This window comes from Alligator sinensis, unplaced genomic scaffold (assembly GCF_000455745.1).
Source record: "Alligator sinensis unplaced genomic scaffold, ASM45574v1 scaffold458_1, whole genome shotgun sequence".
In the NCBI taxonomy this organism is placed as follows: Eukaryota; Metazoa; Chordata; order Crocodylia; family Alligatoridae; genus Alligator; species Alligator sinensis.
Genome location: NW_005841944.1, coordinates 2,860,907 through 2,874,644, shown reverse-complemented (window position 1 = coordinate 2,874,644; position 13,738 = coordinate 2,860,907). Strand labels below are relative to the sequence as shown.

Sequence of the window (13,738 nt, the reverse complement as noted above, 5' to 3'; positions counted from 1 at the left end):
GCGGGCCCGCACCCGCCCCCTCGGCTCCGGGCCCCCTCGGCAGACCGAGACCGAGACCTCCTCGTGCGTTGTGCTCGAGTGCGGATTCTGCGCGGTTTCCGTGTCGCAAAGAACTGGGCCCGGAGCAGGGCAGGGTGCCTTTAGCCCCATGCGTTTGAAATCTGCTAGCCCCCTCACGCACCTGACAGCGCAAAGGTGGTGTGGGACCCGGGGTACCCTTGAAAGGGTCCCAAGGCACCTCCGGGGGCCACTGCATCCTGGGCGAGGATCGCTGACGTATGCGCTTCTTGGCCTCTTGTTGGCTCAGATCCAGCATGGTCCTGTGCTTACCTGGCAAGGGAAACGCCATGACCGCAGAGGCGGTCTTCCTAGTCGCACCAGGGAGGACCGCTCTCCTGGCACAGGGATAGTGCCTGTCGGGGTCATGTAAAGCGAACCTCCCACTTAGCTGCTGGAGTGGGAGGGTCTCGGCTTTAAGCCCACTTCATGGAAACGGGAGACTTCTCCCTGGCTTGATCCCAGGGCCTTACAGCTGAGGGCAAGTAAAACTCTGGGGCATCCAGCTCCCCCGGGCTTGAGCCTGCAAGTAGGATGCCCACCAAAGGTTTCGGAAACATCTGAAGCCCCAGATGGGGGTGGAGGATGTTTGCCGGTCGTACGGCCACTTGCGGTGCTGGACTGACTCACGGATTTGGAATTTGTTTGGCTTGGAATACGGAAAAATTAATTAAAAAAAAAAATCACTAATGTAGGCAGAGGCCGAGGGCTGCAGGTGGTGCAGGTCTGATGCGCGGCTAACTGAAGTAAACGGTTGGCATTAAATAAATTGGACCAATGTATTGTGCCTGGAAAAAAAAACCCATCCAGCTGAGAACAGCAGAAGCACTGGATGGATGGATTGGAGGCACCTTCTGACTTAAATTCATTCCTTGTTTCCACTGAATTTAAGGGACTTTTATTCAGGATAAACCTAGAGCTCTTCATGAAGAATCTTTGCAGCAACCTGCTGTATGAAACCTGACCCCTGCTTAACCGCACAGGAATCTTGTGCAGTTTAAGTAAAAAAGTAAAGATTATATCTGAAACAGTGTTGGAAACTTGGCGTAAATAGTTTACAGTTCTTGTGTTTTGTTGATATTTTCTGTGGATGTTTCAACTACACTGGTTTTAACTAAGACTTGGGGGGTTTTCAGAAGCTATGGTATTCCTTGAGAAGGATCTTGGTATCCTGGCTGTTCCAGATCAGTTAATTACATTCTTCCTCTCCACATTCTCTTGTGGTTTTCAATTGGATGCAAACTGGTATCCAATTGAAAACTACAAGAGAATGTGGGGAGAATCTGTAGGAAGGGATCTGTATCCTAACAGATCAGGATACTTGTCTAATCTGTTAACTAGTGCCTTGTTAAATCACTGCCTTGTGTCACCTTTATTGCTATTGCTATATCATTGTCATATAATATTGTTCATCCATTAATGTTTTTAAGCATCCATTTTCATTGGGAATGTGCCTTCCCCTTACAGTGCTAGTTTTCACATGCATCCTGTTGGACTAACAGGCAGAGGAACACCAGCTGAAGCTGTCAATGCTGGTATGGGCATAGAAGGCTGACGATGAAGTGCTCATCTTCCCCTTTCATTGAATATCCCTAGCATCAGGAAAAGAAGATTTTACCTTTGTTTCTGATCTTATTGTTCCCTCAATGTCCAAGGAGGAGCTGAAAACAAAACTAAAAATCATGTAACAGTTACTTTGCTGATATTTCTGTTGTCTTGCTGGTGAAGACTTTTTTTTTTTTTTTTTCCCCTGACTGAAGATAGCTGTGACATCCTTCCGCAAGGTAGGAAAGGCACAGAGAGATAAGGAGCAAAAATTAAGAAAAGCCTTGATGGTTTTTTATGGGTATAGCAAATTTAGAAATTATTTTGGTCCTTCACTTTCTGAGGCAGATGCAAAGGAGACATAGCATTTTGTTCAGCAGTATCATACCATGCATCTCTATTGACTTTCCTTCCTTTTGGACAGCAAAGCTTTGCTTTAGAGAGCTGTAATGCAAAATTAAAAAAAAAATCAAAATATAAAATAATTTCAAAACAAAACTCATGCCATTGCATTTTGAAAAGTAAAACAAGGGATGTTTTGATATTTTCAGAACTATTTTTTTTTTTTTCATCCAGATCAAAACTCTGGCAATTTGGACCTGAATTCATTTTGATTTCAGTTAGGGGTGAACTGATAAAGATTTTTTTCAACCAATACCGATGGCCAATTATTAACCAGCCTTATCAGCTGATACTGATCCAATTGCCGATACGCAGCCCAGCAGCTTGGGGTCTGCGCCAGCCTCTTCCTGGCAGGGGGCCTGGGCTGCGGCTGTCGGTGGGGATGGGGCAGGTGTTGGCTGCAGTGCTGGGAGGGGTGGCTGTGGTTGGGCTACAGCCACTCAAAAATTCCCTGTAGCCCCCGCCTCAGCGCCACTGCCTGCCCTGCCCCAGCCACCTTAAGCGCAACCCTGGCTCAACTGCCCCGCCAGGAAGAGGCTGATGCAGACCCTGAGCCCACAGTGGGCAGCCTGCCCTCGCCCCATGCACAGACCCTGGGGGCACATGTCCTCCATGCAGTGGCAGGAGCAGGCCCCCCCCAGCAAGCCACCCATGGCTCTGTCCTGCACCCTGCTCTGCCCTGGCTGGGCAACACTTGCCCTAGCCCCACTTCCTCCCTCACCGTAGAGACCTTGATCTGCCCCCATCCATGCCTCTCCCTTCCCTCCCCTCCCTCAGACCTACTGGCTGGATACTGGTCTACATGCTGCCCACCTGCACTCCTGGCCATGTGTGTGCTGCAGCTCTTCACATACAGCTGGCATTTATTGGTGTAATTATCAGCTGCACCAGCCAAAAAAAGCCGATTGTCAATAATGTCAATTTTCCTTTATCCGTGCCAACGCTTTATCCGTGCTGATCCAATATGGACCAGTATATCAGTGCACTTCTAATGTCAATGGTTCTTCATGTTTTGATGGAAAATGGTTTCATCAGAGTTTCTGTGACCAAGTCCAGACCTGATTCCCTGCCTAAATGTAAACGCTGTCTTTTGCATTATGTTGTGTTTTGGAAATATGTATTGTTGCTTTTTTTTTTAACAGGGATATTCCACCAAAAAATGGCAGTGAAGTATTTTTCTCACGGGACATTTATGAAAAATATTCATTGGCTCCAACCCTCTCTGAACTATGGATGTTGTCAAACAGGTAGTCTCTCAGTTGCTGTACATATTCTTTGTATTTCCTGTTTTTGTCCCTTCAAAACATGCTTTCTTCTATTGTTTACCTTTAAGGGGGAAAAAAAAGAACTAATTTGTTTTCTGACCTGTAAAGAATGTTAATAGCTCATTGGTAATAGCTGTGATTTTTTTTTTCCCTTGTCTCTTCTGTGAGATTTCAAGAAGCTGTAGACTTTCATTCTTGGTCCTGGAAGAATGATCTGAATCTTTGTTTGTTAGTTTTTCATCTTTGCTATTAATTATTAGTAAACTATTTTTAGTGGGGAATCCCAAAGAACGCATGGTTTGTGGCCATGTACTAGATTTCCTCTTCTCCGCGCCCCCCCCCACCCCCCCTTTTTTGTTGAAGAAGACTGGTAATGCCATCTGATTTAGAATCCCATTTCTTCATGACTTTGAGACGGTGTGATTGTCGTTTGTCAAATGACAACCATGATGTGGTTGTTGTTTGCAGAGATTAAAGTTGGTATAGGTTTTACCGAGATGGGCTACTTGCAGATGTGGAAATCCTCCCCCCATGGCATTTTATTTCAAACTCGGCATGATCCTGGGCTAAGCCCAACACATGCCCAGAAGAGGCATTGCATTAGTTGGACCCGGCTTGCCCAATATCTGTATAGATTAGGACCTTTAGTGGGGCTTTTTGGGCTTTCTTATCTAATAGCTGATTCAGCTATTGGATAAAAGCCCCAGTGAAGTGCCCTGTCTATACAGAAGCTGCAGAGCCAGGTTGAACTAAAGTGCTGCTGCTTCCAGTAACACGGTCTGTTTGTTTTTTTTCGTGTCTGTCAGCAGCCATAGTGACTGCCATGTAGAACAGGAAAGTAAATGAACTATGTATAGCAGAAGAATGGGGAGTAGGATGCCACAGAAAGCAGTGATAATATTGGTACATCTGGTGTTAATTCCGTGATTTATCTCTTGCTGTTTTTAAAGAATGGGATTATTATCAGCATGGCTGACTGGTTAGCCAGGCTTTTTACCCAAGCAATTACATTAGGTCTCTGTTTATATTTCTTTTAAACTCAGGAACTGAATTTAATCACCAGGGATCTGGGTTTTCCGTTTCCCACAGAAAAATGGGAAAAAACACAGATTTTACCTTTTAATAGAGAAAAAAGAAGAATTTTCATTTTAACAGAGATACCTGCGGATTATCCACTTTTGCAAAGAACTCTCTGCAGGTGGAGGGACTTGGAGAGGGGGAAGGGATGGGGCCAGAGACTCTCTCAGCCAGGGCTTGGCTCAGGCTTGCTTTCTTTCCCGTAGCCTTTGAGGTAAGTGGAGCTTGCTGGGGGCCTCCTCTGGTTGGGGTAGGAGGGGTGCTGAGGGGCTACGGGTTGTGGATTGAGGGCACCAACAGGGCTGGGGAGGGGGCGTGTGGGTCAGGTGCAGGTGACTGCCAGGGTTGTGAGGGGAGGGCCCCTTCCCTCCCCCGTTCACCCACAACAGACTTACCAGCTGGACACCACTCTCCACGCCGCAGAGCTACATATTGGAATCAAAATTCATAGATGCTAGGGTCAGAAGGGACCTCAACAGATAATCAAGTCCAACCCCCTGCCCTGGGCAGGAAGGAGTGCTGGGGTCAGATGACCCCAGCCAGATGCCTATCCAGCCTTCTCTTAAATACCTGCAAGGTAAGGGAGAGCACCATCTCCCTTGGAAGCCCATTCCAGATTTTGGCCACCCTTACCATGAAGAAGTTTTCCCTGATATCTAGTCTAAATCCTTTCTGTGTTAGTTTGTGACCATTGTTCCTTGTTTTACCCCAGGAGGCACCCTGATGAACAGAGCATCTCTGATCCCTTGCTGCGCCCGCTAATGAATTTGTAGGTGGGCACAAGATCACCTCTTAGCCTTCTCTGGCTGAGGCTTAAGAGATTCAGGTCCCTCAGTGTCTCCTCATAGGGCTTGGCCTACAAACCCTTAACCATACAAGTGGCCCTCCTCTGGACCCTCTCGAGGTTATCCACATCCTTCTTAAAGTACGGTGCCCAGAATGGATGCAGTACTCCAACTGTGGTCTGACCAATGCCGCATAGAGGCAAAGTATCACCTCCTTGGTTCTATTAGTCATGCATCTGCTGATGCATGATAAAGTGTGGTTAGCTTTGCTGATGATTTTATCACGCTGACAGCTTGCATTCATCTTGGAGTCCACTATGACTCCAAGATCTCTTTCCGCTTCTATGCTGCTGAAAGGGTCACTTCCTAGCCAGGAATTACTGGATATTTTTATGCCCTAGGTACAGCACACTGCATTTGTCCCTGTTGAACTGCATCCTATTGTGTTCTGCCCACTTTTCCAACCTGTCCAGGTGTGCCTGCAGTCGTTCTCTACCGTCCAGTGTGTTCACTTCACCCCACAATTTAGTATCATCCGCAAACTTGGACAGAGTACACTTCACACCCACATCCAAGTCACTGATGAAGACATTGAAGAGTACAGGTCCAAGAACCAAGCCTTGCAGGACCCCACTGACCACATCCTTCCAGGTCAATACCAACCCATCTACTACAACTCTCTGGGTGCGACCCCCACAAGCCAATTTTCCACTCACCAGACCATGTAAACGTCTAAGTCACAGCCTCTTAATTTATTTATGAGAATGGGATGAGATACCGTATTGAAGGCCTTCCTAAAATCCAAGTAAATGGCATCCACCTCTACTCATGCATCTAAGCATTTTGTGACCTCATAAAAAGAAACCAGATTAGCCAGGCATGCTCTACCTGCTACAAATCCATGCTGATTGCCCTGCTGCATTATTTTTCCGGCTGGATTCGCACAAATATGGTCCTTAATAATTTTTTATTATCAGATCGGTCTTGGCCGATGTGGCTTGTTAAATATCAGCCCAAAAAATCTCAATCGGTGCACCCCTAGAGGCACATAGACTCGCCATTGGGCCGGGCAGGCTCCTGCTTGCCTCCATGTGCTGCTTCCCTCTGAAGTGCTGGAAGCCCCACGTGGAGGCATGGCACCTGCCTGGCCTGATGACGCGCAGCTCCTGGTCAATGCACCATTGGGCTGGCTGGCTCTGTCTGCACATGGAGCTACCAGCACCCCAGCAGGAAGCCACCCATGGAGGCACAAAACCCACCAGGCTTGATGGTGTGTGGCTCCCGCCTGCAGTGCCACAATCAGCATGTGTTGGCATGGATCCAGCCTGGTCTGGTGTGAAGGCACGTGCCAGCGGGACGGACTGACTCCGTGCCAGCAAGTACTGGCCCTGGGATTCAACCAGAAGCATATGCCACTAGGGGCTCTGCCTGCTGCGGCCATGAGAGTCCTGAGGGCGGGGGGCAGCGCACCTGAAATCCCTCACCTACCCACAAACCCCCCCACATACACCCTCTGACAGTATTATTTTACAGCGAAGATAATTAGCTTACCATACCATAATGCTGGCATACATGTGGACAGCGACACTTTACTGAGCTAATTCATAGTTTCATAGTTTTCATAGTTTTAGGGTCGGAAGGGACCTAATAGATCTTCTAGCCCGACCCCCCGCCAGGGCGGGAGAACAACAAAAAACCCTAAAAACAAAAACGGGACTCAAATGAGTCCAGCCAGGTAGGTATCCAGCCTCTTCTTAAAGATCCCCAGGGTAGGGGCCAGCACCACCTCCCTTGGAAGTTGGTTCCAGCTCCTAGCCGCCCTAACTGTGAAGTAGTTTTTTCGGATGTCCAATCTGTACCTCCTCTCCATCAACTTGTGCCCATTACTCCTTGTTATGCCAGCGGGGGCTAGGGGAAACAGCGTCTCCCCCAAACCCTTCTGGTTCCCCCTAGTGAGTTTATAGACGGTCACCAGGTCCCCCCTCAGCCTTCTCTTGTGGAGGCTGAATAGGTTCAGGTCCCGCAGTCTCTCACTGTAGGGTCTGCCCTGTTGTCCCCGGATCATGCGGGTGGCCCTCCTCTGGACCCTCTCCATGTTGTCCACATCCCTCCTGAAATGGGGCGCACAGAACTGGACACAATACTCCAGCTGCGGCCTGACCAGCGTTGCATAGAGGGGGAGGATCACCTCCCTGGCTCTACTCGAGATGCACCTGTGGATGCATGACAAGGTCCGGTTAGCCCTGCCAACCATGACCTCGCATTGTCGGCCCATGTTCATCTTGGAGTCAATAATGACACCAAGATCCCTTTCCGCCTCCGTGCTCTCAAGTAGGGAGTTCCCCATCGTATAAGTGTGCTGCTGGTTCCTACTACCCAAGTGCAGCACCCTGCACTTGTCCGTATTGAAACACATCCTGTTCCTGTTTGCCCACCCCTGTAACCTATCCAGATCCTTCTGCAGTCTCTCTCTCCCTGCTAGCGTGCTCACCTCCCCCCAAATTTTGGTGTCATCAGCGAATTTAAACAGGTTGCTTTCCACCCCAACATCAATTGATCAATTCTGCAATAAAGCACATAATGCAGATGTACTCAATTACTCTTGCCTTCACCTGTCTTCAGAGAAATGGAGTAGCCATCAAACTTCACCTTTGTTGGAACAGCATTTTGAGGAAATGCCCAGAGCTTAGACTGTGGGCAGTCAACCAACTATTTACACCACTGTTCATGAAGCTGTCCGTAAGGCTCTGTTGTGTGTGATCTTAGTTGCAGATGTTAAAGCTTAGCCATAGTTAGAAGAAACAGATTAAAACTTAGCGAGAGAGAAAGCAGCAGCATCTTGGAGCACAACTTTTAAGGATGCTCTAAAAATTTGTTCATTGCTATACAGCGGCTCCTGATAATATTTGCTAAGGTAAGTATTCCTTTCCCATGGAAGCTGTAGCTGATGTGATGGTGGGTTGCTGATAAAATGAGGGGGGAAAATTTAAACCGTCAGCTCAAATAAAGTATAATGCTGTAAATATGGATAGAAAGGTGCTGTCGGATTATTTTGGTTTGCACCCTGATGAAGATTTTGACAGCACTGCACACTGAAATGATCTTGATGTGCTGCCATTTCATTCTGTGCTGAATGTAGCCAATTTAAGCTGCTAGAATTTCTTGACATTCTTACATTGGCATATCTGAGTCAGCATCTTGTCGCTGCTGTAGCTTAATTAAATTTGCCAGTTTGTGCCACCAGGATGGACATATTCTCATATTCAGAGAGACAGCTGTGAAGTATTATTAAGAACTGTGGACGTGATACTGTTAGGTTTGAATAGCTCTTGAGAGGTCTTCTAGTACTGAAATCAAATCTCTAAAATATGTTTTTCCAAGATCAGCAGTTAATGTTCATTTTGTTAACCTAAAACACGCTCGCTTTTAAGCAATAGTTATTGTAAATACATAAGGGCTAAATAAGCCTTTGTATTCTGAAGTTGTTTTAAGAATCAATATTATTATATGCCTACCTTAACTGTTGCTAGGACCATTTTCACCCCTCATACCCAGCCCACATTGGCTTGCTTTCACAACTGATTCTAGCATTTTTTAGTACTAAAAATGAAGTATGTTTCATTCTTGGGAAGAATTTTCTGTTAAATTTTGACTCTCACATTTGTTGAAGTGGAGTAATTTTAATTTTCCCACCGTAAAAGAAATTAAGCCTTAATAATTGAACAGTATTTTTAACTGGCATAAATTTTGCTTCCAAGAGTAAATGAGACCTAGTTGATTACAGAGTGTTGACACACAGTGTAATATGCCTAAACAGTAGAGAACAGACGAAGAAATGCTGAAATTGAATGATCTCCTGTTCATAATGAAGATATATCCAGAGCCAAAGGCCTTGTATTTTATAATTGGTTCTCTCACCTAAATATTCAGTATGGCAAGCTAGTATATATATTCATTTGTAGAAAAGTGGCGGTGAATAACTTGTTAAAGTCTGTGGCAAAGCCACCATTGATACTAGGATTTCACCTGCTTAAATAAAACCCCAGAATTATAAAATGTAGATCATGAGTAGATGCTGAAATAACATGATGGCTCTTTTAATTATAATGCATTTTACCTGATGATTAAAAAACCTAAGATATTCTGATTGACAGCCTCTGTTTTCATAAGTACCTATCGTTATGTGAAAAGTGCAGATTATTTAATTTATTACTTTTTTTTCCAGACATACAGAAAAAAATGTAGACCTATCACCAAACCATGAAGAAGACAAGCAAACGTGTAACACACAGACTGAAGACGACAAGGAAATGCGTAACGCACAGGCTGCAGTTCCAGCAGAGGTGGAAATCAAACCCACACCTAATGACACTTTTTTTCCAGAACCTAGAATTCCATATCCTTATGTCTCTTGTCTAACTGAAGATGAGCAGAAAATATATTTATATCTGCTGACTAAATATGCGAGAAAACCTGCTTCCCACCAAGTTAATGCTGCAAATCAAAGAGAATATCTACAGTATTTGGTAAGAGTCCGGTTTGTGTTTTCTCCTTTTTTCTTCCTTTCTTTCTTTTTTTCTGCAAACATTCAAGAAAAATTTGCTAGTTTTGTTTTGAAATAAAAATATTAATATCATAATTAGTATTAAGTACTTGGGTCTTTCCCACATTTCCCCTCCCCAACAATGGAAATGTGAGAATTTTTATTTATTTATTTATGTTAAGAAAAGCAAAAGCAGAAGGAAAACCTAGCCTTGTTTTACTCAAACTATTTTTGGGGAAAGTTTTTAATTCCATTTTACTAAAAAGATTGCCAGATATAATGGCAGCTGTCTTAATAGGCCATCTGCTCTCTTCTCTATATGTCTGCTGTTAGATGGCAGAAGTAGGAAAGATAACATCAGTACATTAACCATAAATAAAATGGGTGGTGCATACATAGATGTGGTATTTCATAATGTCTTAGCCAAATCTATTAACATGTTGGCAGATGGATATTTCTTGAAATGTTGCTTATACCTTGGGCAGTATTCCATAACATGAGCGTTAGAGGTGCATCGATGCCTTGGTCCGATATTGGATCGGCACCAATGTAAAGAAAATTGATTGTATTGGAAATCAGCCTGATGTGGCCAATAATTTGGCCAAGCCGCAGCGCAGCACATAGGTGGCGAGGAGCACAGCTCGTCAGGTTGGAGAGCTGCATGCAGCTGGTAAGTCTGTTGTGGTGTAAGGGACGTGGCAGGACAGATCAAAGCTCCCCGTGGTGAGGGAGGGATTGGGGCAGGTGCTGCCCAGCCAGGGCGGGAGGGGGTGCAGCACTAAGCCTTAGCTCCCCCAGGGGCGGGGGGGAGCGCAGTCATGTGCCCCAGATCTGTGCAGGCGGGGGAGGGGCTGTAGCTGCAGGCTTGGGCTGCGCCAGGCTCTTCCCGGTGTGTGGGGACTGCTTTTGGGGCTGTGCTCCTGGCATGTGGGGGCTGCACTTAGGGCAGGTAGGGGCAGTACTGGGTTGGGGGCCGCTGAGGCTGCATTCCCCGCTTCCCCCCGCACTGGCCCACCTGCGTATATTTGGACCTGGGAGTTGCAGCAGACAATAGGCTGAATATGAGCCAACAGTGTGCCCTTGTTGCAAAGAAGGCCAATGGTATACTGCACTGCATTAGTAGGAGCAATGCCAGCAGATCAAGGGAAGTGATTCTTCCCTTTTATTTGGTGCTGGCGAGGCCACATCTGGAGTACTGTGTCCAGCTTTGGGCATCCCACTACAGAAAGGATGTGGACAGAATGGAGAGAGTACAGCAGAAGGTAGTGAGAATGGTTAGGAGCCTGGGGCACATGATTTCTGAGGAGAGGCTGAGGGAACTGGGCTTATTTCATCTGAAGAAGAGAAGACTGAGCAAGTATTTAATAGCAGCCATCAACTACCTGAAGGATGGTTCCAAAGAGGATGGAGCTGGACTGTTCTCAGTGGTGGTGGATGGCAGAACAAGGAGCTATCGTCTCAAGTTGAAGCAAGTTTAGGTTAGATGTTCAGAAAAACTCTCTCATGAGGAGGGTAGTAAAGCACTAGAACAGGCTACCCAAATAAGGCTTCTCCATCCTTAGAGATTTTTAAGATGCAGCTAGACAAAGCCTTGGCTGGGATGATCTGGTTGGGGATGGTCTTCTTTTGAGCAGGGGGTTGAACTAGATGACTTCCTTGAAGTCCCTTCCCACCCTAATTATCTATGATTATGAAAGCCACCTGTGGTGTGTGTCATTCCCCTTAGGTAAACTGCGGATATTTGTTGCACAGTGGGAACTCCATCCTGCATCTGGACTAGAAATGATTCCATTCCTTATCTGAACTTTTGCACTTTCTATCTACAGTGTATAGTTCAAATAACTGAGATACGTAAATCAGTCCGTTGCAGGACTGACATACGTTTACAATCATGGTTAACAGCAAAAAAGAACACCTGTGTCTTAAGTTTAGGAATCTTTTTTTCTCTCGTTTCAGGAAATGAAAGAATTGGTCAGCAGCGAAGTTGCAGAATTTTTGAAGTTTGCACAGAATGCTGCAAAGAGTTGTGCTCAGGATTATGACACCCTCTCTGAGGATGCAATGCTTTATGTTGAGGTAACAGTCAGAAAGGATGCAATTCATTGCTTTTCTTGAACAACTTGTTATTGGAAAAAAACATAATATACCAATTGGAGTAGACATTGCTCAGTATCAATGCAGTATTGCTGAGTCATTGAATATAAAGATGAAATTAATTAGTTATCAAAGCAAGTGGCAAAGTGTGTTATTTTTTGGCAAGCTAGGAATTACTCTTGAACTCCACTTAAGTTAACAGGCTTTAAAAAAAATAGGTATGCTACTGAGTCAGTGGCAAAAGTGGGTAATGCAGTGAGCTGCCATCTGTAGTTACTTTAATGGAGTGGAGTAAGTTTTGAATTAAGTATTTTATCGAGTAACTCCAGGGTGATTAGAGACTAAGAGTATGATGTGTTGATTTGTCAAGTATCAATTTCATTGTTTTATTGTATTCTCAAACAAAAGAGGAATGTTGTTTCATATAGTTTTCATAGACATTAGGGCTAGAAGGGACCTTGGAAGATCATCGAGTCCAACCCCCTGCCCAAGGGGCAGGAAGTCAGCTGGGGTCATAGGATCCCAGCAAGATAAGCATCCAAATTTCTCTTGAAGGCGTTCAATGTGGGTGCTTGAACCACCTCTGATGGCAGGCTATTTCAGACCTTGGGGGCTCAGACAGTAAAGAAATTCTTCCTTATGTCCAGCCTGAAACGGTCTTGCAGGAGTTTATAACCATTCGACCTCATCATCCCTTGGGGCGCTCTGGTGAACAATTGTTCCCCCAGATACTGGTGACCACCCCTGATAAACTTATAGGTGACATCAGATTACCCCAGAGCCTGCGCTTTTCCAGGCTAAAGAGCCCCATAGCTCTCAGCCTGTTATCAGGTCTGTTTTCCTAACCTGATCATGCGCGTGGCTTTTCTCTGGACTCTCTCAAGCTTCTCCACATCCTTTTTTAATTGTGGAGCCCAGAACTGGACACTGTACTCCAGCTGTGGCCTCACCAAGGCCGAGTACAAGGGAAGAATGACGTCCCGGGATTTACTTGAGTAGAGTTCCTGTGACTGCAATTTACACAAGGTTGGGAAAGGTGGTTCAGAGTACAGAAACAGATTAGCTCTGGACTAAATTGCTTAGTGTAAATGGGGTGCAGACAACCTGAAGTTAGTTGATAGGTCTGTTTCAATCAAGACTGTTGAACTGTAAATAGTAGGGTGAAAGTTCTAGACTTTAGGAAAGCTGATTTCAATGAACTCAGGCGAGTAGTCAAGGAAGCACTGCAGAGTAGGAGTTTTGAAGTGATGGGAGCCCAAGAAGGGTGGCTGTGCCTTAAGGAAATGATCCTTCAGGCACAAAGCGAGACGATCCCAATGCGAGGAAAAAGAGGGAAAGGGGCCAGGAGGCTTCCTTGGCTGACCAGAGAAATTCAGGGCAGCCTAAGGGCCAAAAGGGGAGTACATAAAAAGTGGAAACAGGGAAAGATCACCAAAGACGAATGTACCTCCTCTGCTCGCGCTTGTAGGGAGGCAGTTAGACGGGCCAAAGCTACCATGGAGCTGAGGATGGGTAAAAGACAACAAGAAATTGTTTTTTAGATATATTGGGAGTAAAAGGAAGGCCCAGGGAGGAATAGGACCCCTGCTAAATGGGCAGAAACAATTGGTGACGGACAGAGGGGACAAGGCTGAACTCCTCAACGAGTTCTTTGCCTCAGTGTTCCTAAGTGAGGGGCACGACAAGTCTCTCACTGGGGTTGTAGAGAGGCAGCAGCAAGGCGCCAGACTTCCATGCGTAGACCCTGAGATGGTGCAGAGTCACTTGGAAGAACTGGATGCCTTTAAGTCGGCAGGCCCGGATGAGCTCCATCCGAGGGTGCTGAAGGCACTGGCCGACATCATTGCAGAGCCACTGGCGGGAATATTTGAAAGCTCATGGCGCACGGGCCAAGTCCCGGAGGACTGGAAAAGGGCCAACATGGTCCCCATTTTCAAAAAGGGGAGGAAGGAGGACCCAGGCAACTATAG

General features: G+C 45.9%; 1 protein-coding gene across 3 annotated transcripts in view; it reads left to right on the top strand.

Moving 5' to 3' along the window:
- The window catches only part of ICE2 (interactor of little elongation complex ELL subunit 2), a 66,087-nt gene that overhangs the window by 192 nt on the left and 52,157 nt on the right, over positions 1-13,738 (top strand). For 2 of the 3 annotated variants that reach the window (XM_025199462.1, XM_006020036.3), the window contains exons 2-4: positions 3,147-3,251; positions 9,357-9,657; positions 11,631-11,750. In XM_025199462.1, coding sequence (XP_025055247.1) covers positions 3,147-3,251; positions 9,357-9,657; positions 11,631-11,750 — 526 coding nt within the window. Of the gene's footprint in view, positions 1-27; positions 1,842-3,146; positions 3,252-9,356; positions 9,658-11,630; positions 11,751-13,738 lie in introns of those variants that run through there. The other variant, XM_006020037.3, reaches the window with a different exon arrangement.